Here is a 27,000-nt window from a genome sequence, read left to right on the forward strand (position 1 = left end):
TAGTGCAGCCTTTGTAGGGTCCAGGCATCATGATACCAGTAGTGACACTGAGCCTAGCCAAATGCAAAACTAGGGTCAAAACAGTTTGAAAAGAAGAAGAGAGAAAAATGTCACTAGCCTCCACCTGTAAAACCAATTCCTGCTTTAAGGTTTGTCTCATTGTTGCCACTTTAGTGCACCTGGTGTTAATTTTTATCATCACCAAAGCATTTGATACTGATTAAACTCCCTCTGCTACTCAACTGATCAATATACCGGAAATTTAACTGACTTGATGCTGTTTAAATATATATTAAATATCCCAATTTTAAATCTGACGTTAATACAGTGTTTATTGTACATTTGTGATTGTGTGTGTGTGTGTGTATTGTTCAGGAGAGTTGAAGATGAGCAGTCAGTGGGGGCGAGTTACTGTGAGAACATGGATGACCTGCTGAGGGAGGCCGACTTTGTTGTGCTCGTTGTCAACCTTTCCCCTGAAACCAAAGGCCTGATCAGCCACAGGGAGCTGTCCCTCATGAAACCCACTGCAACCCTGGTCAATGTCAGCAGAGATGAGGATACTGTGACTGCGAGTCCTCACCAGTCTCTGAGCTTTCAGTCTGATTTTGTGACTTTTCATGTTTCAGGTCTGGTTGTTGATCAGGATGCTTTAGTCAAAGCTCTGCAGTCTGGAGAAATTCGAGCAGCAGCTTTAGATGTGACTCATCCTGAACCTTTACCCAGGTAATATGTCTCTGAAGACACCCACGCTCTGCAGCCAGAGCGGTACATCACATAATAATAATGATGAACTCTTACATGTGGGGTACTCAGGGTTAATGGCTTCTTGCATACAGTGTAAACAGAATCATTAAGTTGTGTTTTAAATGATGCTCTGCTTGTTTCGGACACATTAAAAAAGTTTAAAAAGCTGCTTGAAGACCCTTACATTGAAATCTTCTTCAGTTGGTTTCATAATTTGTTTACCACATCTGACTTTAAAGATTTCAAATCTTGTCTCCTCTGACCATAGAACAGTTTTTCACTTTGCCTCAGTTCAGTTTAAATTGGCTTTAGCCCAGAGAAGACATTATTTTAATTGGGGAGATGTGGGCTGGAAGTAGTTCACTTTCAAAATAAAAGCATGCAGACACCGTGAAACTCACAGAATAAAAGATTAAAATTACTTCCACCCTGTGACAGATGTAGGGATATCCATGATAGAATCAGGCCTGCTTTTAACGCCATGCCCACAGATGACGGACATCCTGTATCGATTTTTCAGCCTTGTCTGTTGCGCCCAGAGATTCCTACAGATTCTCAAAATCTTCATAAAGTTTACATTCAGGAACATTATTCTAAAATTGTTCCAGAATTTGTAAACTTGATTGTTGACCCTCTGGCTATCTTTACTTCTGAGACATTCGGCCACTCTAAGGTGCTCTTTTTATGCCCAACCATGTTACTGACCTGTTGCAAACTGACTAATTAAAGCTGTTTCTCTTTAGTAACTTACATGTCTGATTGTTATGCAATTTTCATCTTCTACACCACCTTTAATCTTACTTTAAGCACAACAAGCTGGAGAGGAATATATTATCCCTTTACCACATCCTTGAAGGCATCCTTCATTTAAAGAGAAATAAAAATAGAATAAAAATGAAAGGAAGCGTGAATGAACACCAGCTGACTCCTGATGCTTCTGTGAAGCATGTATATATATTTATATGTGCAATTCTGCCGAGTGTAAATAAATTATGTATGTTTTTACCACACATACAATAGTACATATAAGGACAGAAGGAGGGACGGACGGATGGGTGGATGGATGGATCTATGGATGTATGTATCGATAGATAAATGAACACAGCACAGTTGAGGCAACAGAGTTGAGGATCTCTAACGCGCAGTAAATCTTTGCAGAGCTACAGTCTGACCGTTAACATGCCTGATCGTAATAGAAACACATAAAACACCACTTTAAATGACAGTAAGTAAAAAACACTTGGAGCTTTAAACAAATCTGTGGATGCTTGTTAAAGAAGTCTACTTAAAACTATTAAAAAACAAACAAAGCGTCACTGTAACATTTAACTTAGGCATCCCCGTGTGGTACTGAAACCGTCATCAACAGTCGACACAGAGCCGAGCAGGTCCACAACGCGAGGAATGAAAATAGAAGCGAAAGTTGCCTTGGGATTGTAATCTAGACGTCTAACTTTTAATTTAGTTTGTTTATCTGGAGGCTTGTAGGGTCGTGTGTGCCTGCTGGCTGAACAGCACCATGTTTATCTCCTCGCAGAGCTCAGCACTCTCCTTCAGAGATTTTACCCTCGTCATGGTGAGTGACGGACGAAAATAATCCTCCCATCAGTTCCTGCTTCATGCTTTCATATGAGACTCGTGTAATCACCAGGGAAAAACAAAAGCTTCACTAATGTGATTTTCATCCAAGAAACTGGCTGTGTATAAAAATACCTTTAATTCCTACACGTGTAATGCAAAAGTCCTGTTAAACCCCTTGGATTCAAGCTGGGTGTTTGCGCCACGGTTACAGCCTTATTGATTTAAAATCCACTGTGGAGGGGCGCAGAGGCACAGTCTTGAGCCAGCCCTTATTTCTTTGTATTTTCAGAGCAGTCTTTTTGTGTGTCAAGCCACTAAATATTTACCTGTGAATCATTCAAGCTCATAAAAGACACCTAACTCAAGGGATGAATGAATGACACATGACACTACGCGCATCCTGTCACGATAATGCATGGCAACGTTTATTCCCATTGTTTTAGTTAAATCTATGGAAAATGTTAAAGAATAATAGTACAAATTTGTTTTTGCCTGCTGTATTTCCATGTATGTTTGAACAATTTGTTGCACCTGTTTTCCATTGTTATTGCAAAATATAAAGAAATAAGGGGTGACTTTAAACTTGCACAGTGCAATAAAACTACAAAAAAAAATGCAACTGTCCTAAAACTTGAAAAAAAAACTTAGAGGCCTAGTAAAAACTGGACCTCTCTAACGCATGTTTTTCTTTATCAGATGTTTTGCACAACTAAAATGTGCTCAGGAAAAGGAAAAAGTGATTAAAACGATTCTCGCCTTCTCTTTACTTTTGTTACTTCTCTCCCTCTTTCCTCCTCCAGCCTGCGGTGGCTGTAGGTAACGTGGGTCAGCTGGCCGTGGATCTCATCGTGTCCACTCTGAACATGAGTAGGGTGGGCCACATACACACTGACTGTCTCATCCCGATGGCCGGGAACAACCCGTATGCCAGCAGCAAAGAAGATGGCGAGGAGCTGCACACTCCTGCTGAAGGTACAGTTGGGTCACTGCTGGTGCCTGTCTAACACAGAGATGTCGACATTTCTGATCAGAAATTAAAAACAAAAACAAAACAACTCAGAAATGTTCCCTTCGAGTCTACTGTCTCTTTCCTGCTGTCCGCTGGGATGTCCGCTATCCCAACTGTGATCTTCTGATTGTTTTTAATCAGCACCGTGTCTTATTAGTTGACATTAGTCCTGTTGTTGTCAACCATCAGTCAGGTGATCAGCAGTTTTGTCTGCAGCTGCTGTGAAGTCAAAAGAAAAGTAACCCTCTGTAATCCACAGTTTACGCAGCAGCAGAACTGAAGCTGGCGGTCCTTCAGATCAGAGCACCAATTCTTCAGGTAACAATCAGTCATCAGTATGACGTCAGTTCATTCTCTGAGTTCCCTTCATACTGTATGCCTATTGTTGTTTTCTTTTGTTCTACCTTTGTTTAAACTGCAGTCAAAGACCAAAAAGTTTCGTCAGCTGCTCGTGTCCTGGATCAAATCCAGCGGCTTCTCCAGGACTGTCGTCCTCTCCAGCAGCCACGCCTACCAGAGAGATGACCAGCAGCTGCAGGGGTAAATACGCTTGCAACGCCATCGCCTTATTTCTTCACTTTTGCATTTTTCAATCATGTCTGCTCAACAAACACGTGTCTCTGCTAGCACTCCTTTGAGGTACCTGGTCACGCCGTCCCTGCTGAAAGGGAGCGCGGACGCTTTGAAGGAGCTGGGCTGGAGGGAAATGGAGCGAGTCCCGGCCTTCCCCGGACTCACAGACGGAAACACGGAACCACGCCTCTGCATCCCCGGAGGAGGCATCACCAAAGGACTTTACACAGACAGGTAGGGACGGGAGACCTGCAGGTAGACAAAAGATCATCAAAAACACAGGGAGCTGGTTTTAAAATCATTTTTATTTTTGTGTGTAAGAGCATGGGTCACTGTTACAGTTTAATAATTATTCCAATATAAATCACAATAAAGGCAGCTGTAGGTGTCTGCTGTGTGTTCAGACACTTTTTCAGTATGTTGAAACGCCTCAGTAAGACTTCCTTGTTAATATTATTTGTGTTTGTGTGATCACGTGTGCTGCACAGTTGCAAAGAGGACCTCCCGCTGGCTGTGCTGCTGCTCTTCTGTTCAGAAGGCGACAACATCCCCGATGCCTTCGCTCTGGCGAACCACCTCAACAACTGGCTCCATCTGCTGGACGATAATGTAAGTGACACCACGGCGCAGCATTAAAGCAACCTAAAGTTTCAGAGGAGTGGTAATGTCACTGTGAGGAGAATAATTGTTCTCCAATTCTCCTTTCAGAGCAAACAGCCCAACAAATGGAAGATCCCAACTTCCTGGAGTCTCCTGTTTGGAAACGGCATCCCGCCTGCACTGTTCTGATATGTATAGTGTTTTAGTTTTTTACCCTCTATAATTTGTGTTTAATGCAAGACGTTTGCTCCACATATTGTCGTTTTCAGACCTCAGCAAACTCTCGACTGGGGTCAAACCCGGTGACTGATGGCAGCGCTGACATATAGAAAGATGGAAATTGCCCACATAAACCTCCTCTGTCTTGGAAATGTATCTTAAATAACTCAAACATAACAAAATAAAATGTACAAATACAGGATGTGACCCAAACATTCACTTCTGGACTGCTATTTCCTGGTTTAAAAAAAATGTTTTTCTAATAAAAAGTTGCTACAGAAATGTGGTGTGAATTCATCTTGATTGTGGATCACTGGATTAAGCCTCCACCCACTTAACTGAAAGTGGTTGGCCAGGCTCCATGCTGTATTCCTGGCAGTCCCACCTCTCTGTAATTTGATTCTTTTCTACAACCTATAATGGTAACAACAGCACAACGCTCCGATTCAAGCCGTTTTGTGGTTTTCCTTTCAGTCTGAATCATTTTCTGTGTGTAGACCATTTGTGGGAAAGGAATGTCCTGCTGACAGCAGAGATTTTTTTTAAGGGAGAGCAATAAAATAAAGTCCTGGATCTGAATAATTTGAAAGAAACAAGTAAATTTGAACTGAGGACATTAAATAAAATGGTGTATAAGCAGTTGAGGATTCCTAGTATAGTTTTGTATCTTGGATTTGTTTTCAGTTTCATTTTCACACTTTTGTTTGCTCATTTCAGTTCAGTTTTTACTGCTAATGATTTTTCAAGTTATTACTTTTAATTATATCTTTTTAAATTAATATGGGGGTATTCATCAGGGGCAGATTTAAGGAGTTCAAAACATTTTTTGTAATAAAAGCACTCTACTAAGTGCCATTTAGGCATAAATAAGGTATTAAATATGTACACACAAGCCACTTAATGTTTATTTGATAGGCATAATTGACCACATTGAAAAAGAGAAAAAGTAATATTGTTTTGGTTATTTTTGTCAGGGTACAAAAGATACTCACCTGTTTTTGTAGTTATACCTTTTCAATTGTTCTAATAATCGAATCAATCAATCACACGGCAGCAACTCAGTGCATTTAAGCATGTAGACATGCTTGAGATGACATGCTAAAGTTCAAAACAAGCCTCAGAATGAGGAAGAAAAATCATTTAAGCCACTGGTGAATGTGGTTGTTTGACGTGCTGGTCAGAGTATTTCACAAACTGCTGATCTGCTGGGATTTTCCCACATAGCCATCTCCAGAGTTTCCAGAGAAATTGATTTTCTGGATACCTTGTTGGTGTCAGAGGAGAAGCAGAGGACTGCTTTGAGCTGACAGGAAATCAGTAGTAACTCAGAATTACTGGTTACAAACGAGATATGCAGAAGTGCAAACCACGCTGGGTGCCACTCCAGTCAGCTAAGAACAGGAAACTGAGGCTTCAAAACTAAACAATAGAATAAATTTGGAAGTATATTTCCTGGTCTGATGAATCTGCTGCAACAATGAGACAGTCAAAACTGTCCTGTCATCAGCAGTTCAGACTGCTTCTGGTGCTGACCACGCCCACTTCCAAGTCTTGTTTTTATTAGTCGTCCCATTTCTTAAGCAAGAAGCTGCATTTTGTTTTCTATATAGTTTTAATTCAGGTTTTTAATTCAAATATTTTAATACTGACAATATTTCTTATCCTAAATTTTAGGATTCTCTCACATCCTGAAATTAGATAGAAGATTATAAGATGCCATGGAAGTAAACCAACAAAATACAACATAGAATAAAATTTGAACACAATAAATTGTTCATGGACAAACACAACTATTTTAAACTGGTTTTTTTCTGTTGTATAGCTCTTACTATATTTACTGGGTCTCAGCATTTACAACCACTGTGGGCAACAACCTACATACTGCTAGTTTAGCTTAGTATGAAAACTAAAGGAAAAACTGACAAAAAATCTATCCTCCTGCTACTAAAAATGTTTAGTTTTACATCTTGAACACCAAATCATCATAAAATTACATTTAAAAAATGACTAAATATAATTTTATGGATGGTTATGTGTCTTTGTAATCTTCGTTTAGCTTACAACTGATAATTTTAGCTAACCAAATGCTAATTCTTCCAATTTATCCAACTTCTTTTCATCCAAAAGAAGACATATATTATTGTTTTAATATTATTATTATTGTTATATTGTAATTAATATAGCACCAAACCAACAGGTTTGTAGATAAATAACCACAGAAGAACAGTTTGTATGTAAACTAGATGATACCAGTTTTAATTACAGATTACACTCTAAAAAACAAAAACAAACTTAAGACAATTTGTTTCAAAAGGAGAACAAGTCAGCTTTAAATCAGCTTTCTACTTTATCCAGGTGTGTAACATAAGCTTTCGTCCTTTTTTCTTCTTCTTTTGGTATTCAGGGTTTCCTTTACAAGCAAAAATATGTCATTTTGTACACATCTCTCTTAAAAAAAAAAGAAAAAGAAGAACACTATGTACATCATGGAAACATTACATGTCACTGAATTTCTCACATGGGAGCGAGACAGTGTGTTTCATTCAGCCGGCCCCACATCACCTGAAAAACTTCAAGTAATTTATTATAAAAAATAGAACATTTTTTACTTTTGCCTCTGAAAAAATGTTTTTTACCCTTTTCCAAAAATACACATATAAACAGCATTACAAATTGGCAATGCATAGCCCCTATTTTCAGTCTGAATTTCATGAATGTAAATGAGCGTAAAAGAATGAGAAAGCTGCAAAATAATATTATTAATGCCAAAAAAGAGAGCGAGAGAAAGAAAAAACAAATCTTTTGACTCCGGAAGCAGCATTGACAGTTTAAGGTTGAGGTGTGGCCAGAGGGGTAAAGCGCTGGTGTGCTTGTCTTTAAACGAATGTCAAAGTGTCCACTGTAAACAATGAGGATGAGAGATCGGAAAGGTGAGCCGGAGGTGGACGTGATGTGTTCCTGATGGTAGAAGAAACAGAAATGTCGGCTCTAACTAATGATGATAGGCCGGTATGCAAGGGGAAAAAAAAGACACACAAGCAATGAAAAGGAAAAGGAGCGCTAGCTGAGGACATGGATGTGAGGAAGATTGGGAGAGAGCTGGAGTTCCCTGCCGATGTTGGCTTTGCTGCCAGAGTTGTGGCTGCAGGTGGAGGTGGTTAGTAGTCGCTGGTTTTCGCCCTGTGAAAAGAAAATAAAGAAAAATAAGTTTCTGTTAAACTCAAAAAAACTTTTTTCTGTCGGTCAGTGAAGCTTAAGAGTGATCAAAGGAAGCCGTGCTACGAAAAATCCCGTTAGTATCTTAGGCTTGGCCGAGCTGCCGTGATGAAACCGCAGAAAGCAGGAATCTAAAGATCACTTTGATCACATCAACATCAGACCGACTATCAGAGCAGCAAAAGCAGCTGTTATGCTTAATAAAACTTGTCACACTCACAGGGGGTTTCCTGCATACAAAAATCCCCCCCAAAAGAAAAAGATCACCACAACTGTTTATTTGTTTATGGCCAGCAATACCATAGTAACCTTTTGTAACTTAAGGTCTTTGTCTCAACCAATCATATTTAAATGTGTACCCTCCAAAGGCTCGATGAGAGCCAGGAAAACCCCGGAGTGGTTCAGAAGCTTTCAGCTGAAACACGAAAATGTTTCGTTATTTTAAAGCGTCCAAAGACATCCCTGTTTCGTTCTTTGCTTTTAGGACTAGCTTTGCATTGCCTTGCATGTGAAAGACTTTAGATACCAATATGATATTTCAGTGCCCAGTGTTTGTTTTAAAAGGCCAACCTCCAACAGTATCCAGCTGCTGAAGTTGCTCGTGTTTCAGCTGCTGGTGTGGTTTGCCCTGTGCTGCTGATGATGCGTACACTTGGCTGTGGTACTGTATGAATCTGTGCTTCTGTGGTGAACGTTACCAACACACTACTGAAGTTCAGGTATACAGAAATGCTAAAGTGTAGTACCCAGCCGCACCCAGAGTACAGTAAAGGTAAGGAGTCTGTGTTAATTCAAGTCTATCATGCTCGAGTAAATTCTATTTCAACAAACAATGGCAGTGATTTTTATTGCACTTCCTGGAGGGTGCCAGACATTCCTCTAGGCAGGAAAAGCCCTGCACACAACTGTAGTATGTAGTCATAGAGTCAAAGTGAGCTGCCAAACCAGCTCCTCCAGTTCCAACGTGGAAGGGTAAAGACGTGGTGTAATCACAACCAACAATGGTATGTTACGGATACAGCCAAGCTTTTCCCCACATCTCAGAGAAATGTTCAATATTTTTGTAAAGTAAAGCAAAAGTTGCCCTCTCCATTAGATCTAATGATCAGTGCTAAAATGAAGAACGTAGATGACTGCCGTAGAGCTGGAGTCGGGCCTGAAATTACACTTACATTAACTCTGACTGCTTTAATAACACATCAAACTACATGTGTGTAGTTTCAGCCTCTTCTGTTTTGAGGTCTGGGACTGTTGGTTGGATAGAAGTAAACACTGAAGCGCTTTACGTAACTTACAGGCACTTCAACTATTTCCAGACACACAAGCAAAAAAAAAAAAGAAAAGAAAAGAAAACGATCTAAAAATTAGTTGTTAGTTGAGCAACAGGAAGTGTTTTTGGTCTTCTAGCCTGTTTAAGTAAGAAAAGCTGCTGATTTAATATTCAAACTTTATAAAGTCCAAAACACAATTGATGCACTTCACAATACACAAATCCACTAGGAAAACAGACACACTAAAGTCCTCAAGATAGAAAAAACATGCAGCAAACCCAGACATATCCACTCATTATTTTAAAAAGTTAAGCCAAAGCAGATGTTCTTTAAACCTGCATTCTTTCTATATGGGGGGCAACTGTTTAGGGAGGCTTTCCAAATTCAACAAGATTATTTTAATATATTTTACTGTCTGCATTAAGTTAGAAGAAAAAGGATCACAAATCAGGGTACGCCTTAGCAGAGCCACAGGCAGCTGCAATCAGCTGTGTACTCTTTAGACTGTTTTTTAATTATCATCCTGAAAATACATACAATACAATATATCTTTGAACTCTTTGATTTGTGTGTTTGAGATGCACTTCTGGCTGCTTCCTCTCACAAATGTTACAATGACACAGGTGAGGTTCCAGAAGTAAAAATCCCATTCATGTTCTCCAGGAGGATTTTTGATTATGGGCCATAAAACCAAAAAAAAAAACAACTAGCCTACCCACAATCTTAAATTGAGTCGGCAACGTCTGTGATTGGTGGTCTGGTTACCGTGGCAATGTTTAAATCTGCAGATTGCTTAGTGGGAAGAAAGTTCAGAAACTGCAAGAGCTGTCACTGCAATCGGGAACAAAGAACTGTACCATACACACAACTACACTATCCTTTACTAAACACACACACACACACAGACATATATATATATATATATATATATACACACACACACACACACACACACACAAAACTATTATTTTACAGCAATACAGAAATGAAAAGAATTCAGTTTGATTAGGTTTTGCACTATTGGGACAAGTAATTTCTTCACCGTTAATTGTGTACCCAGTAATGCGCCTTTTTTCTTTTGTTTTCCTTTAATTTTGTGATCCCAAACAAAGATTTTTATGGTCATGCTTTACCTCATGGGTTGTTTGGCTTTGATCAAGGCCTAAAACTCTCAGTATGAGGATTTTAGGAAAAGTAAATAGAGAAAATGAATGGGAAAATTCACATCTGGAACCAGAGCCTTTTTAAAAAAAAAGCTTTTCTGGTGTTTCACTGCTATTTTGGCAGTGCTGCTTATTTTGTCTGTTAGCCAGCAAGTAGCTTAAAATGAGCTTTGTGAAAACAGAAAGCAAACTGCTGTGAGCAGCTAAGACTGCTGATTTTTCAAAAGTTAGCGCTGACTGCATCTTGATGTGGCGTTTGATCCATAGAGGCGCACTTTCAGCTGCTTACAACAACCGAATATTTCAGAAATACATCGACTGACAAAACACCGAGTGGATTTCTGCTGGAGCACAGGTATCAAGATTTTAAAACTGAAGCTGTGGGCGTTTGACCATCAGTAGACTCAGCTGGGTTTTCAGTCAGACCCACTCCTCATTTGTCAGAACGGCAGGATGGAGGGCTTCATCAAAGGTCCAATCACTGATGTGTTTTTCTATAACTGCCAAGGGACAATCTATGCTTCTGCCTTCTCTTTCCAGGCCTCCTTCCTTGCATGACTTTTATTTTCAAAGCAGAGGTTGTTGATTAATCTTTCGTACGCCCACTTTCTTGACAGGGTTTACTGCAGAGATAAAACGCTGACGGCAAATTCAAATATATGATGCATAATAAAAATTAGCATTTTGCATTGTTCCAACCGAACCTGACATTTCAGAGTTTCGAAAACCAACAACCACAAATGTACTCACACTCGCGCAGCATGCTAGAGTGCAGCCAAAATTAACAACTCCAAAACCACAAGAGCCAAGCAAATCATCAAAGGAAGAACAAAACCCCAAGAGAAAACACAGCAATACACACTTACACACACACACCTGCACACACGCAAACACACAGACCTCCATGTACAAGAGTGGGTGTTCTTTCTTTTGTTTTTTTTTTAAAGCTGCGGGTAAATTTCGTCCGTTAAACGCGCTCTCCGTGGTTGTCGTTGCTGCCTCAGAGGGGGGTAAAGATACACCGCCCCCCGCCGGACAGCCGAGCTCTTGTCATGTGCAGCAAATGCAGCCCAAACTGTCCAGGAGAACCACAACAACAGTGTAAGATCTTCACAGAAATGGCGCAGTTTTGCCTGTATTACTGGAACAACGCTGACATGTCACACAACAAAGGCTGCCTTCTCAGAAGTGATTCAGTGAGAAGCCGTTTTTTTTTTTTTTTCTCTTGAGGTGCACTGTCATCAGAAATAAGGTGTCAACCTCTGCCTTCATGAGAACGTAAGCTGTGTGTCAGCTGGCTAGGCTAGAGGAGTCGATGCATAAGAATTATGAGAAACAGAAACAGAAAATTATAAAAGCTAAAAAAAATGAAGTTTCAAGAGTGACTTGGGGTAACTTCTGCTATTAGAGGTTTAAGTCACACACTGGGAAAGCCTGTGTATCCCTTAAAGTAAATTAAAGTGTAGCTGAAAAATGACTCGTATCCTCTTGTATTTGACATCGTAACAGTGGTCAAATAAAAATTCTTCTTAGCTGTCTACAAGAAAATAAAGACCTAAGAGAGTGCAAAATCATTCGATGCCTCAATTTATGCATTTTAACACCTCGCTTACTGCTAAAGCCATTTATTAAATACAACACAGTGGTGTACCTGACTTCCATTGGGGTAATTTGTAATTACCCCAATGGACTACCTAAATTTGCCCACGTTGATTATTTTTTACACACATATGTAATGCTTGGCAGTCCAAATTTCAGCAGGTACTGACATGGTGCATGAAAAATCATCCCAGAGAACACCAGCTTGATGATTTGACTATAAAAAACAAAAAAGATAGTAAAAAGTGGTTTACACCAAAACTTTAATCACCTTTTTCTCTTCCTCTCAGAGTCATTTGTCCTGGACTTGCTTTGGGGTGTCTTGGCTGTGCTCGATTTGGAGATGCTGTCTTCCCTGCGTCGTTTTCTGCGTAGAAAGGAGGAATGCAGGTAAACAGTTGTTTAGTAACAACGGTACATTTAAAAAATTTTTTTACACATGTAGCCTGTAGCCAAGTCCAAATGACACCAAACAGAGACGGTATAGTTTAACATTTTGTCATCAGTTTTTACTCCTGGTTTTATAGATTCTAGTTTTTCTCAGATTCGTTTCCAGAGTGGATTTTCTCATTTCAGTTTGGTTCTCATTAGAATCAGTGTAAGTTTCAGTATTTTCAGTTATTATAATGTGGGAAGTAATTGCCTGGGATAGAATAAAGAAGTCAGACCAGTTTTAAAACACACTTTATAATGACAATCGGCTGTGCTGACAAATGTGACCAAACTGAAAAAATCTAAAACTAAAGATGTTTCCTCTAAGTTTGCCATTTTTAATTTAAGTACAAAGTGTCATTTCAGTTAATTTCATTGTTTTGTTTGGTTTTTTAATCCCAGTTTAATTTTTTCTTCTATTTGGCTCGTCAACAGTTTTATGGGTTTCATCGGATTCACTTTACATCTATCCTCACTCTGACATTCATACTTTGTTAGAAGTTGAACCAGTAATAGGTCAATCCTCTGTAACCCTATGTATGTAGATCATTTATCAGCTGATTATGGCTGATAATCTACACACGCTTTTTGTTTATCAGACTCACTGTACTGACTGTGCTGTGCTGCCATCAAGCTCCTGCTCCTTGCAGGGAGACTGTGCAGGCGCTTTGCCGTCCTGTCTGTAGTCCCCTCCGTCCTCCTGCTGGCTGCCATTGTGCCGCTCCGTCGGACACCTGGCCTGTGGCTGAGGTGCAGGGGGAGACTCTGATAGTGGCTCCTGATCTTCCTTGGATAATTCCCGCCATTGATTCTACACGGAAAGATTGACAGCAAACAGGATGGGAACAGCAGTACTTTTTTCCAGTGACAAAACATTCTGTGTGTTTCCACTCTGTAAAATGACATTGTGCAACAAAAGTATATAGAGCAGGTTAGGTTTATGAGGTTAAATACGTAAATACAACGCAGAGCGCCTGGTGCTGCATGTAAAGGACTGTCTCAGATAGCATTTTTCAAGGATAAGGGTTCAAAGACAATACAATGTAAAATCTGTCTACCTTTTAGGACTCTCAAAAGAAAACAAAACCTAAATTTTAAGAAGAATTTGGTAGTGTGTATCGCAGTCTTCTAAACCTATTAGCTCTGAATACATTACTGCTGTGTCCTTGTCTGCTCTTGTCTTCATCTCTACAATAATTGCTGAAGACAGAGAGCAAAGACGGAAACAGTTATTTTGTAAGTAAAGACTAAAAGTTGACTTTGTATTCGGTTTGTAGCAGTGTTGGGGTAATGTATTACACATTTATTGTTAGTTAACTACTCCCTCGAGGGAGTAATTAGTTACACTACACATTACTATGGAGTAATGCAAAAGTAATATATAAATTATATATGAACAATAAACACAAGGCTACAGTCCCTGACACAAATCTTGATCCTAATGAGGACAGAAATACGATATTTCTTTGAATGTTTACGTATCAACACAAAAACGTTAAAAACAACCCTAAAGACTTCAGAGCAATCGCCATGGTGATTCTACTGTAGAAACATCAACAGGGAGTAATGGAGGGTATAGTCTGACTGCTCAACACTTCCTTTGGTACGTGTTGAAGATCAGGCTCTGGGTGCTGGGCTGAGGACTGCATGCACTCAGCTTTAACATCACTCTGAGTCTTGCCTAGCTTAGCATTTTGCATGCTGTCTGTGCAGATGTTTGCAAAGAGTCAAAGTTGTATTGTATTAGCATATATTGTATTAGCAGTATAATACAATTGTTTCCGTCCTGGACGCAGTTTGCGCTTTACAATTGCACACTCGCCCTTTTGAGTAAACAAAAAATTAATGTTTACTACTTCAACAAGTGCGCAGGAAGCAAAAAGCAATAATTTTCTTGGGAACACATTGCACCCAGCAGGATCATAGTGATGCACACCAACCAAATCAGTGTGGCCATAATGTGGCTCCCTTACTGACGAATATAGTTCCCTTGATTTACAACTTGGGGATTTTGTAGATAAATAATATTCCTTCCATATAAAGTAAACAGATACCATGCGTTTGATTTATATTTACTGCTATACTTGTGTTTATCTATGTGTCCTAGAAAAGCTCAGACTCAACACACAGTCTGAGTTTAAATGGAAGAACAGAATACCAATGTTTTAGTTATCATTTTCTTGCATTGTAATTCACACTGGGCTTATTATAATACTTTGTTTGAGCCTTCAGATCTCAAGTTGTCAGCCTGGCTTTCCAATCCCCAAATATTCCACCATCTCTCTTTGACTAATTCACAAAGTAAGCCCCCAGTAAAATATGAAAATATTTCGCAGTCTGCTGATTCTAAATCTTTTTCAGAAAAAAATAACTCCTGCTAAAAAAGTGGGACTACACACAGGCCTCCAATTTTACACACGAACAACGGATTGAGAAAGAAAGTCACCTAATTGTTTTTTATTTTTTTATTCCTGTCTGGAACAGCTACCTGTACAGATGAGTCTCCCATGATAAACTTTGCCCCTTCAAGGACAGCCATGTATGAGAATCGCAGCTGATCAGGAGTCTGAATCAGGCCCATTCGGTATTTCCTCATGTTCAGCAGGATGCTTTTGATGTCTACTGATGAGGGGTCTTTCCTCTTGTCCATCTAGAAAATACAGCAATAATACACATTTCCATTAACCAGAAGGAAATCCCAAATCTCTTTATGTCAACCCATGTTTTCAAAGGGAAATCCAAATCAATTTAATCTCCATTATTTTTTCTTCTACAGCATAAACTTGTAAATGACCTGAATGTTTGAGTCTGTATTTTTAAGTTAATCCTGTATTTATTCAAAGCAGGTGTCTGTTTTGGAAGGCTATAGTGAGTAAACTCTCACATAAAATAAGGACAGTGAATGGTTAACTACAGTACAACATTATCACTCTGGAAGCCTGCCAGATTCTGTCAATGAAACACAAACACAGTGACAGCTTGCCAGCTGGTTTAGAGGAAAAAGGAGCTTTCTGAAATTTCCCAACAGGCTTTATTTCCAGGATGTTATATAAACTATTAAAACCTGCCTCTAAAGCTACACCTTACTGTGCTCTTTTAGGAGGAAGGGCGAGCAAAGACAGCCATAATTTCAGTGTAGAAGTTTTAAAAATATTTTTGTACCCTTACACTGCGTTTTCTCAAAATGCAAAACTGTGTTGTATTTGGAGTGTGGGATAAACGTAAATGTACTTCACTTTTATTTTTTCAGCATTTTTTCTCTTATATCTATGTGCTTAAGGTGCTTCAGTCAGACATTCAAACACAATTATTTTCATATTCAAGCGCCAATGGATTCATTACGAAAGTTACTGAGCTCATGCCATTTCTTAACATAAAGTGCACATACAAATGTCAAATAATAACTTGTGTGTTAATCTTTAAAATAAGCACAGGTCAAAGAGGGCAAACCTCGCCCAGGGCAGCGCACCCTCTGGGCAGTATTTACATTTAAGAGAACAGTATTGTATTTTGTATATATTCATTTTGTTTTTGTTTTCTTTGTCCTTTTTCAGCGTAAATAAGAAAATGTGTAGTACATTGAAAATAACAGATTCTGAGGTCAACTCGAAGGAAAGGCATATGTGAAATGTAAAAGTGAGGTCAAAAGTCAAACCTGACATAATTAAACTTCGATCCAAACTATAAAGTGATTTTTAAAATCCCCATGTATCAGTTTCATTTCTTAAATGTTGCCAATACAAACAAAGGCAGCAGAATTTAAGGAGAGTTTTAAACACAAAAGATCTTTTATGGCGGTTTGACCTTATTTCACCTTGAAGAAGAGGACAGAGGTCCAAAGTAACAATATACTTAGAATCCCCATATAGCACTGCCTCTATGTTGTCAATACAAACAATGGCAGTAAGAAACACATTTTTAAATATCTCTATATAGCATTATTATCTCTTTGACCTTTAGCTCAATCTGTTGACTGTGAAGGAAAGATCAGAGGTCAAATGTGGCATGATATGATAAATCTTTCTATATACCATACTTTCTATATGTTGACAATACACTGCAAGCTTCTAAGACTTATAGCTTCTAACTTATAAAGCTTTTTAGTAATTTATGACCATTAAATCAATATGTTGACCCTGAAGACATTGGTGGATGTAAGCCAAATTTTAATGGACCATTAACATGACCCCACTCTACACCCCTACAAAGTTTTATCAAAATTCATTCAAAGCTTTTCAAGCTATTGTGCTTACAGGCAGAATGACACACACGCAAACACTACTACAAAAATAATCTCCTTGGTGGAGGTAGCAAAAATACATGAAACGCATTCAGTCGGAGCTTGTGTAGAACAAAGACCCAGGACTCACCAGGACCAGACATGTGTCAACTAGTGAAAACGTCCCTGAGCGTCCGATTCCAGCGCTACAGTGCACCACAGCTGGTCCTTGATCTGTGCCCAGTGCTCCAGATTCCCGCACCTTAAAGAGGAAGTTTAGGAAGGAAGCCGGGGACTCGGGGACACCAAAATCGGGCCACGTTGTGTAATGAAAGTGGTAGAGCTCCCTTTTCTCCCCTGTCTGTGAAAGGAGATAAAGCAGGGCTCACTAGCAGTTAAACTCTAAAACTTTGCTCTATGTGTATTTACACTTTCAGTTGTCTTTATCAGTGCTGACTGGGGTAACTGGAGGTTACTTCAGTTTAAGAACTGGACTTGGCAAACAAGTCAGCAACAACACTTTCAGTTTCTTTTTGTTGAATAAACCTGCTCCTGAAAAAAACACCAATCCAGCAAAATAAACTTGGCTGTAAATTTCCATTAAGAACGCTCCTTTTGGCGCTCATTTTAAATATGATGAAAAAAGTGGCTGGAGGATTACAGAAACTCAAAATTAAATGATTTGATTTTACGCTGTACTTTGTGCATTTGCCATTTATTTAAAACGTATCAGACTGCTCTCTTGCATCGTTTGCACCTCATTTACATTTTCCATCTACATCTTCCCACCTCCACACTGCAAAACCTTTGTTTGCGTGGGAGAAAAGCTTTGTAAAAATCTGATAAAAAAACAAAACATAATAATAATATGTGTCATTAGTGAATAAGGGCAAATCTTTGGTGTGAAACCTCTAAATTTTACTTCTCCTTCGCCACCTTTTGCTGGTAATTCCCCACACTGAGTAATGCTGTGGCCTACTTGAATGTTCTGCAGCTCCAGCCTTCTGGTGGTGTAGTAAGACTTGGTGTCTTCTGACAGCAGTGTGACCAAGAAGCGTGTGTCTCTGAAGGCCATCTCCCTTTCCTCTGCTGTGGGCCAGTACTGGGCACACTTTTCCTATCACATGAGAGGAAATATAAAAATTGTCACAATGAAATTGAGTATCCGCCAAAAAACCCAACAAAAAACCCAAAACACACACACATTAAAAGGAGAAGTAGAAGCTGCTATTCAGGGACGCTGAATAATAACTTTACACACATTGCGGTCAAATATCTTCTTAATTCTACCCGGTGACACTGACGCTAACGTCACATGACACAAAACATGTATAACTCTGCTTAAAAAAAAAGTATTTGTGTACTTCCTTCCTGTAGATGTTTATCTCAGTTAGTCCTTGACAAATGTAAAGCCTTGTTCAATTCCAATTCAGCAAGTCTAAGTTTATCACTCAGCTTTGCCAATCTACAGAGAAGATCCTTGTGAGTTTAAAAATATCTGTTGATTAGGTGCTCTGTATCTTTCATTTCAAAGAAAACCGGCACAGAGTGAATCTCATGACCCAGCAGGATCCACTTCAGCTGCTTTACGGAGAAACAGAGAGGTCACAGCTGCTCTGCACGACAGACTTTTAGTGTGCGTGTTTAATCTGAACATTGCAGGATCACTGGAGTTAGAGGAGTTGAGAGGTTTGGCTGCATCCCAGATCCACTCAATACATCTGTGTGTGAACACACTGTCAAAACACTGAATTCCAGTAATCCTGCTGACAGGAGGAGGGCGAGAGCACATACAGATTAAGCCCCTAAAATTTATAAACCCACATTTTTTCACGTTTCATGTTGCAGCTCTGCATCCAGACAAAAAACAAACAAACAAAAAAACAAAAACACATTTCTCCCGCTCAAATGGAGCTTTTCCAAAATGGCTTTTGCAGTGTGTAAATATAAGGATGCCAGGTTATTGTTTCAGTGTGTGCAGAGTAACACGAGCGTGTCGAAAAAGACGACTTAAGCCATCCTTGCGAGGTCAGTCGGCCAGTGTTGTAAGAAAAACAAACTCCTTCAGGTTTCATGCCAGTAAAGGCAAAAAAAACACAGTAGAGCTGTTATCAGATAATGTTGTGATTATGAAAAAAAAGGGGCTTAATATCACATTGTGACATCTCAGGAATGCTGGTTTGGAAAATAAAAACAAAAGATTGCATTTTCAGCCAGATTTAAAATCGCTACAGAAAAGGACGATACTAAGATGTGTAAGGAACCGACCCTGTTGAGTAAATAGCTGTCTGTGAGGCCTCATTTGGGGGGTTGAGATTATCCATCGCCATCACCGACTGCCTCATTTTACCAAATGTTGGCTTTTTGTTGCCAAGGAGGTCACGTGATGCTTAGGTCTGTCCATTTGTTTGTTTGCCTGTTTATTAACAGGATTACTCAAAGCTTAGTGAAAGATTTGAATGAAAATATTTACCAGAGAGTGTGGGCCTGGGCCAGCTTAAAAGTAATTAACAACTGAAGTCAAGTCAAGACTTGGATGTGGGAATTTCTCTACCGTTGTGATGAGACAAGGGAAAATTGAACCTTTTGCAAATACACATCAAACCGAAACACTGTGAGACCTCGCTGTGAAGTTCTTAGGAAAACGTCATTGGATCCATGGATGCAGTCATGATTATTGGATATTTCATCGTGGATGTAAATGTGGTGTATTACTTGACATCTGACCATTTAAAAAGTTTAATATTTGCACTAAAAAGTGCTTAAATTATTTCACACTACCAGCAAGCAAGTAAGTGTGCGTGTGTGTGTGTGGCTGAGGATAAAACAGTCGATCTCTTGACAAGTTTTTCTGTGGTCTATTTGATATTTCTGCAAATTTCTGTGTGTGGGTGCACACAGTCGAATAACAGAAGTCATACCAGAGAGTGTAATCTGTATCTGCTGTACTCTACACTCACCGAGCCTTTCTCTATGACTCTGTTGAGCATGATGACTGCTTTGGTCTTTTGCTCCCAGATCATGAGCCAAAAGTGACCACAGGTGTTCCTGAGGGGGCCCTGTGGACAAAATAAATAAATAAATAAACAGAAAAACAAACAAACGCTTCAATCAGTTACACAGCTGGAAGAGTGGGAGGTCCACAAAACAAATTCATGTGATGTCTATGCTTTGAACAATAACATCAGATCCACTCAATATATTAGCCATGCAACACACAGAGGTTGGTCTCTAATCTTATGGTCAGCATGCCGCAGAGATTTGCCGCATGATAGCAAGAGTTAAAGATCAAAACTGCTAAAGGTTGCCATGTGGCTGAGCTGAGTAAATTATTGGTGGGCTGAAAACCATCAAAATGTCAAAGGTCTTTCATGAGTCTCTTAAAAGTCTGCCTTTATGTTCAGAATACATAACAGACACAGGTACAGTAGTCAGTAGTCTCTGCTGCATTCCTGCTACACAGAAATAAAAAATACAAGTGCTTAAACATCAAGATGACCGGCTCATTTCTTTGACATTAAAAAACCCTCCCCCTTCACATCAGGACCTCTCCAACACACGTTCAAAACTCTTTGAAAACTCTTTTTTATTCTTCAGCATTTAAATCATAATGAGTTTCAATTTATGATGCCTTTTTTCAAACTCTGTTGATAATTTTACAGCACTTTGTTTTTAAATGTGCTACAGGAATTAACTTGACCTCACGAGCCATTTCTCTGGAGTTATGCTGAGGAACATTTTATGAAGTCTTCAGTCGTCAGCCACAGAGAAGCCCATCATCACAGCCAAGAAAACACAACATACGGGATTAAAAAGAAAGAAAATTAAAGGATTAAAAGTTAAAAAAAATCCTCATCACATGCATTGATGTGGAAAGTAACTGCTGCAATTTTGGTTATAGTTTTAAATGCGTAATGATTGCTTTGTGTAACTAATTTCAGCTGACTCTGATCAGACTAGTGGGATGCTGTAACATTTTAACAAACCACAGATGACTCATCTCCAAAGAAGCAATACAAGAAAACAAAAAGTGTGAAAAAAATAACCCACTGGATGTTATGGATGACTGACAGAACTCAAGTGTGTAAGACTAGACTAAAAAAATGTTGTTAGTCAACATCTCAAAAATATCCTCCGGCCCAACTCTTTACAATCTGTTACTGAAGTGAGAAACACGCAATACAGGGTTGTCGTGTTTAATCGTGAAAACGCTCAGTAGCTTTAAATTAGCGAGGTAGCAGTCAGTGCATGGTGAGCAGAATCATAAATAAAGAGTCTTATCAGCCCGGGCTGTTTAACTGTGGTGATGACCGTTGAAGTCATTTGTCCTTTCATTTCCTGAAGACTTGAAAATATTCAAATCTGTGTAGGAAGAACGCACGTTTGGTTAAGAACCAATGGTAAAGGTTTTGGTTTCATACAACGTTTTGCACCAACTGAAACCCGTCACATGATCACCACAACTCTTGTGGCATGAATTCCTGACTCTTAAAGAGAGAATTTCAGCTGATATTTGTAATAACTGTGCCCTCAAAATGTCAACAACTATTAGTCACGCCAGATAACGTAGCAATAAAAAGAATTTCAAAGGCTAATTATGTGAAAACACCCTTTAATTCTTTTCAAGAAGCAATAAAAGATCAGTGTTCCTTCTGATAAATAAACCTCTGTTAACGTGAGTGTTTCACAGCTTCTAGACTACCTCTCTTCTCTCGCTTCACAAACTTGTGGTATTTCTTAGGTTTCAAATGACTTTTATCTTAATGTCATTATATAATATGTAGTTGCAGTCGTTCTGATTTAATTAGTAAAGGCTAAAAAAAAAATCACTGACAGAGTTAGTGATATAAGGAAATATTTTCAACAAAACTGCAATTACAACCGGTGGTAGAGAGATTTAGACATCATTATCCGACAAGCAGCAACCCTGGCAGCCAGCCTGCAAGCTGGATGAGACGTGCTGCTTCCAAAAGCATCTCTGTATTTCAGCGATTGTTTTTAAACACGAAAGCTTCAGTTCATGTGTAATATCCACAGCTTATGACGTAACAAAATATATTTCCACAGTTTTCAGGATGTCTTTTGCCATATCTTGTTCTTTGAGTTACTAGCAAACACACAACCACAGAAGATATACTGACCACACCGAGTATAATTCATATATACCATATCTTAGTGTTATATTAATATCTTATACAAACTGCCATGCTAATACAAAGCCCTGAATTTAAATATAAAGGATGAGAGAGGTCATGATAGTGTTGGTAAACATCTATTAGCACAATATTGATACAATAAGCACTACTGGACTTTCATGACGTTGAATTTAAATTGGCCATAACGTCAATGACACAGTAGCTCATCCGTCACAATCCTTTACAACTCACAAAAAAATGTGACCTTGACTTTCAGCACAGTTTAAGTGAAGAGCTATTAGATAATCACCACGCGCATATTTTATTTCACTAAAATAGACAAAAACTCAGAGGAATAGTGGTTCTTGTGAACTGTGTTAGGGACGGCCACAGTTCACAAGAACTAAACAATAAAACTAACAACAAAAACATGTCTGAATTAGTAAAAGGAACAGAATTACTAAGAAGTATTTTTAAAACTGTGTAATGGACCTCAGAACCTGTGCAACCAGACATATGATAGCTCAGCTGCCTCAGTAACAACAATCTAGATTTTGATTAACTGTCTACTTCTGACTGCTAATCTCCATATCAGGAACAACTGAGCTGAAATAATAAATGAAGCTGCCACAGGTGTGCCATGTGTGTAAAGGATTTGAATAAGCACATATGGATCATTATGGAACTTCCTATGACCAGCTTTCCTCATATGGGGGGTTTACTTTTTTAGCTATAATGCACCTTATACTTCACTCTGCTCAATAAAGTTCACCCTTTATATACCATCGGCTCAGCGGCCAGTCCATTTCACAGCCACTCTTTAACTGACTGTAATTCTGTCACTGCTTGTGCAACAGACAAAATTCAAACTGATCCGGAAGATAGAGAAAACCTGCTTTATCGCAATATTTGATGTATCATGGCAACACAGTAGTATCTACAAGGTACTGTAGTCTGAATACAGACAGGGAAATCAGCTCTGCCTAGGTTTTACCATGTGTGCTTCACATTACCATAACTCATCAAACATTTTGGGATAGAGAGAAAATTCAAATGCCAGCTCAAAGATCAGAATTATTTTGTAGTTTTACAGCCACAGTAATTGGGGATTAAAGGGTCAAACACTGGTAATTGTATTGTCTTATGGTGTAAAACAAACCAAGTGTCCCCATAAGAAGAAAAAACAACTTTGTTTGGTAATGCTTAGTTTTTATACTGTCAGGTCCAATTAATCCAAAATAACTAGGAGAAATTAAAATTGTATTCTGAACAAGAGCTTTGGTCTCAGGAGGCGCTGGAAGCAAGAAGGACCACTTCAGTTTCTGTTTGTCAAACAGGGTTAGGTTACATTCAGAGGTAAGTCTCATTAATAACCTCTTACAAACAGGTCTATTCACGTCTGCCAAGTCAAGCCAGTAACCTGAATATTACAAAAAAAATCCTAATGTTCCCACTTTAATGCAGACTTTAACTCTTTGCTTCTTCTTTGATGTGAGAATGGGGGTAAAAGTGTGAGTTCATATCTCTAAACAGGTCGCCCTTAGTCAAATTCTTACCTGGAAGTTCGTTTTCTTGTGATAACAGATTGAGTTACTCAGCTCAGGGATTTGCTGTGCCGTGTTATGTCTATTTCCACATGCAAATAACTCTGTCTAACAGCAAATGAAACATCCAACCTGCTTTATTTATTTTGAGCTCTTTTAGTTTGGGTTTTGTGGATTTTTAGAAATTAGAGGCTGAGGTTAAATAACAAACCGGGTGGTAATTGTACACAGGTTAACATAATAAATAATTATGAGGAGAAGAAGGGCATATGCACAAACTATTATGCAAACTAGCCACATGTACACAGTTTGATAAGAGCTGGGGGGAAAAGCCACATTCATATAAATATTACAGAACTAAAAGTGTATATAGAGAGATATTTTAGGGCCTAAATAATCAGTCAGTGTTAATAAATAATGGACTATATGGACCTGAAAACAAGATACTTAACACTCTGGTGTCCAAACTACATGACCGATTTAAGATGACCTAGCAGCAAGACATATCCTCACCGAGTCTAAGGTTTCAACTTGTGTCAAAAGCGCAGACTTCAAACTACAAACCTGACAGAGCAGTAAAGTATGTTTTAGTTTGAGGCATCTAAGTCCTACTGCACAAAAACAGATTGAAGCCAACAAAATAACCATGATTATGTTGTCTATCTTGTGGACCCATGTTGTGGAAGCTTATTAAACACTTTATGATGCGCTAATGATACTGTTAAACTACGTAAAATAGTACATACAAAAGCAAAACGTGTTCTGAATCACATTCAGCGTTATATTTTGAACATCTCAACAGATATTTGGGATTCAGGTATTTGCTTTAGTTTGATAAAATTCCAAGCACCATTTGTGGGGCAGGATTAGGGTTAGGAGATAGCACATATAATGACTTAGACCTCAGAGGGTTAACCATGGTGTAGAACTCCTTGGACTTGCCTGAGTCAGGATGTAACTCCTCTGGGCTTCCTCATTCACTACCAGACTTGCATTGATGTAGTCATTCTCTGTGTTCTTCAGCTTCACCCGACTGTGATCGACTGCAAGTGGGATAAGGGAAATGTTATTTGGGCATGGGCTGTGAATTGACAGGTAAACAGTCTGGCCTTTATACAAATGTTTACCTACATGGACTGACATCCCGATATCTGTTTCTGTTGCGATTCTCCGGATACTTTGCCACTTTGTAGGAACACTCGTGGGACTGGTTCCTGATTTCCTGGACAGCGGGAGTAAGGTTTAGCGACACAAAAGAAAAAGTAATGAAACAAATCACTACGTGTACCAAATTCAAGCGGTTACATTTTCAGTTCCGCCCCTCTCTGAGCATTTTCACTAGGCATATATTATCACATGAGAGCAATCAGAAAACCAGTTGGTTTACTCGTAAACACACGCGTAACTTTCGGCAGTCATTACATATGAACTAAGAGCAGGATCTTCCCGGGGGGAGAGCGGATTTAACAGTGTAAACAAGTCCGTAGCTATGTAATGTAGCTAATCGCTTCAACCATATGCACGGGCTTATGACATTGACTAAGCTTTCGGTAACATTAAAAATAAAGTATGTCAGCGACTTCTAAAAATAACGCAAAGCATGAAAATGAGCTACAAAGAAAATGATTTAGGAAAGACGGTTATAACTTTATAGTAAATGCATTCCGGACTGTTAATTTTACTCCAATAAATGCGCGCTTTAAGTACTCACAATCCGCGTTAGCTTTGCGGTTGCTATGCTAACAGACTTACTGAGTAGAGTTTCTGCCACCGGCCCTCTGAATCTATCTCCTCAAACTTCTGGTCCATCTTCACCGTAGCCGTGCCAATCTGTTCCATAGCCGGTTGGGTTGGTTAACTTTTTGACTTTCTACCTCATTACTTTATTTAGGACAGAGAAACCTTTACCCGAACAGTGAACCCTTGCTCTCGCCGCGGAGCTCTCGCTGAGTGTTTGTCCGTTATCTCTCTGCCGCAGTTGTCATCCAAAAGTGAGAAAGGTGCGCATGCGCCACAGAGGTCCCTCCAGCGGTTAACGAATCAAATGCATCAAAGATGTTTAGCGAACAAACGAGATGTCAAACTCCAAGAAAACTTTGTCTGAAGGACTAGTTTACAGTATACATCCACGGGGTTCTATCTAATTTCATATTAAAAATGCACTGGTGCGCATTTTTTAAGCTTTTTTTTTTTTTTTTACCATGCTCCCTTTTATAAGTTGTCTGTTGTGTGTACGTGTGTGTGTGTGTGTGTGTGTGTGTGTGTGTGTGTGTGTGTGTGTGTGTGTGTGTGTGTGTGTGTGTGTGTTTTACATTAGTATTTTGTAAATTATTAGAATATCTCTGTGCCACTAAAGCTTCATTCAGTATCTATTGCTCTGATGGCAAATAATCCGTTTTATTACCTCTATCAAATAAATTAAAAGCCTGGCAGGCAAATAAAGATTGCTTGGGGGGCCGGGAGGGGGGGAGGGGGGGGGGGTATTTATTAAAGTATTTAAAACTAAAACATTTTAACAATGATTCAAAAAGCAAATGTATCTTTGACATAGATACATTGTTATTAAATTATGTAATTGGAAAATAACAGTGTTCACACTTTTAGAAAGCAATACATTTTTAAAGTTTCAGCATAAAGCCATTTTCATTTAAGCAAATATGTCGGCTGAACTGCTGGTTAAAGAAAATATCTAATAATACAATTACATGGCAGCAACTTAGTGCATTTAGACTATAACTGGTCATGGTGTAATGGGGTGGGGATATTGTTTTGCACACTATGGACCCTTTACTACTAACTAAGTACTGCTTAAAGACCACAGCCTATCTGAATGTTTTTGCTAATGATACCTGGATGAGCACAGGGTACCCATCATTTGATTGCTGCTTCCAACATGATAGCATACCATGTCACAAAGCTCAAACTGGTTTCTTGAACATCACAGTGAGTTCACTGTACTCAAATGGCCTCCACAGTCACCAGATCCCAATCCAATAGAGCACCTTTGGGAAGTGTTGGAATGGGAGAATTAATAATATAATATTTTGTCAATATGGATCAAACACTCTGAGGAATGTTTTCAGCACCTTGTTGGATCTAGGCCAAAGAAAATGAAGGTAACTTTGAAGGCAAAAGGAGTACTAATGAATGGCGTTTTAGCAATGAGTTATTACAGCAGAGTTATTTTTCTTCATATATTACACCAATGACAGAAAACAAAAACAACACAACAATTACAAGTTTCTGTTAAATAAAACAAAACTCCCAGGAGGACAAAGTACACTTGGGTAACCTGATTCTTGTTAGTCAAAGTAAGCAAAGGGGTCAAATGAAGCATTTCTAATGTTACAGAGGTTCACATTTCCCTTTTCACCTGTAGCAGGTTTGTCAAAGCTAATGGTTCAACTGGCTTTTTGTTTGTTTGTTTCTGAGGGAATGAGGGATCAGATAGAGGACCACAGAATTTCAATTTATATAGTTACTGTGATGTACACCGTCTGCACACCGTCACAAACTTTAGTGAACTTTTTAAAGTTGGGCAGTCATGGTCATGTTAAGACATGTTACTTATCAACAAATAACAAATATCAGCTTGCTTTGAGAAGAAGAAAGTTGTTCTTAAGACAACATTTTTAAAAAACTACTATTGCAGTGACGTTCCCTTCTTTCTTTCTTTTTCCCCCACAGTACAG

The 27,000-nt window shown here is 38.9% G+C and overlaps 2 protein-coding genes across 3 annotated transcripts; one reads left to right on the forward strand and one right to left on the reverse strand.

The window, feature by feature from the left end:
* The first annotated feature begins 2,105 nt into the window (after positions 1-2,105).
* Positions 2,106-5,011, forward strand: psmg2 (proteasome (prosome, macropain) assembly chaperone 2). The gene is made up of 7 exons (XM_040021341.1): positions 2,106-2,323; positions 3,129-3,300; positions 3,597-3,655; positions 3,759-3,877; positions 3,965-4,144; positions 4,399-4,519; positions 4,619-5,011. The coding sequence occupies exons 1-7, from the start codon at positions 2,267-2,269 to the stop codon at positions 4,697-4,699; spliced, it is 789 nt and encodes a 262-aa protein (XP_039877275.1). The 5' UTR covers positions 2,106-2,266; the 3' UTR covers positions 4,700-5,011.
* Positions 5,012-6,956: 1,945 nt separating this feature from the next.
* Positions 6,957-25,291, reverse strand: ptpn2b (protein tyrosine phosphatase non-receptor type 2b). 2 transcript variants are annotated; one of them, XM_040021336.1, is made up of 10 exons: positions 25,061-25,291; positions 24,440-24,530; positions 24,251-24,351; positions 19,590-19,688; positions 17,609-17,746; positions 16,781-16,990; positions 14,899-15,060; positions 13,016-13,221; positions 12,250-12,345; positions 6,957-7,909 (listed from the first exon to the last, which is right to left on the reverse strand). In XM_040021336.1, exons 1-10 carry the CDS (start codon positions 25,145-25,147, stop codon positions 7,888-7,890), a joined length of 1,212 nt encoding a protein of 403 aa, XP_039877270.1. In that variant the 5' UTR covers positions 25,148-25,291; the 3' UTR covers positions 6,957-7,887. The 2 variants fall into 2 exon arrangements, with proteins under 2 accessions (XP_039877270.1, XP_039877271.1); XM_040021337.1 differs by having other exon boundaries at positions 13,025-13,221; positions 25,061-25,290.
* Between the last annotated feature and the right edge of the window lie 1,709 nt (positions 25,292-27,000).

The sequence above is a fragment of the Simochromis diagramma genome, unplaced genomic scaffold, assembly GCF_900408965.1.
Source record: "Simochromis diagramma unplaced genomic scaffold, fSimDia1.1 OVJJ01000753.1, whole genome shotgun sequence".
NCBI classification, from domain to species: domain Eukaryota; kingdom Metazoa; phylum Chordata; class Actinopteri; order Cichliformes; family Cichlidae; genus Simochromis; species Simochromis diagramma.

Bases quoted from the DNA above. Each gene is read 5' to 3' on its own strand.
- psmg2 (XM_040021341.1), top strand. From the start codon at position 2,267: ATGTTTATCTCCTCGCAGAGCTCAGCACTCTCCTTCAGAGATTTTACC. The intron at 3,656-3,758 runs GTAACAATCAGT...TTTAAACTGCAG, and splicing joins TCAGAGCACCAATTCTTCAG to TCAAAGACCAAAAAGTTTCG. The intron at 4,520-4,618 runs GTAAGTGACACC...TTCTCCTTTCAG, and splicing joins TCCATCTGCTGGACGATAAT to AGCAAACAGCCCAACAAATG.
- ptpn2b (XM_040021336.1), bottom strand. From the start codon at position 25,147: ATGGAACAGATTGGCACGGCTACGGTGAAGATGGACCAGAAGTTTGAG. The intron at 24,352-24,439 runs GTAGGTAAACAT...TCCCACTTGCAG, and splicing joins ATATCGGGATGTCAGTCCAT to TCGATCACAGTCGGGTGAAG. The intron at 19,689-24,250 runs GCAAGTCCAAGG...TTTTGTCCACAG, and splicing joins GGAGTTACATCCTGACTCAG to GGCCCCCTCAGGAACACCTG.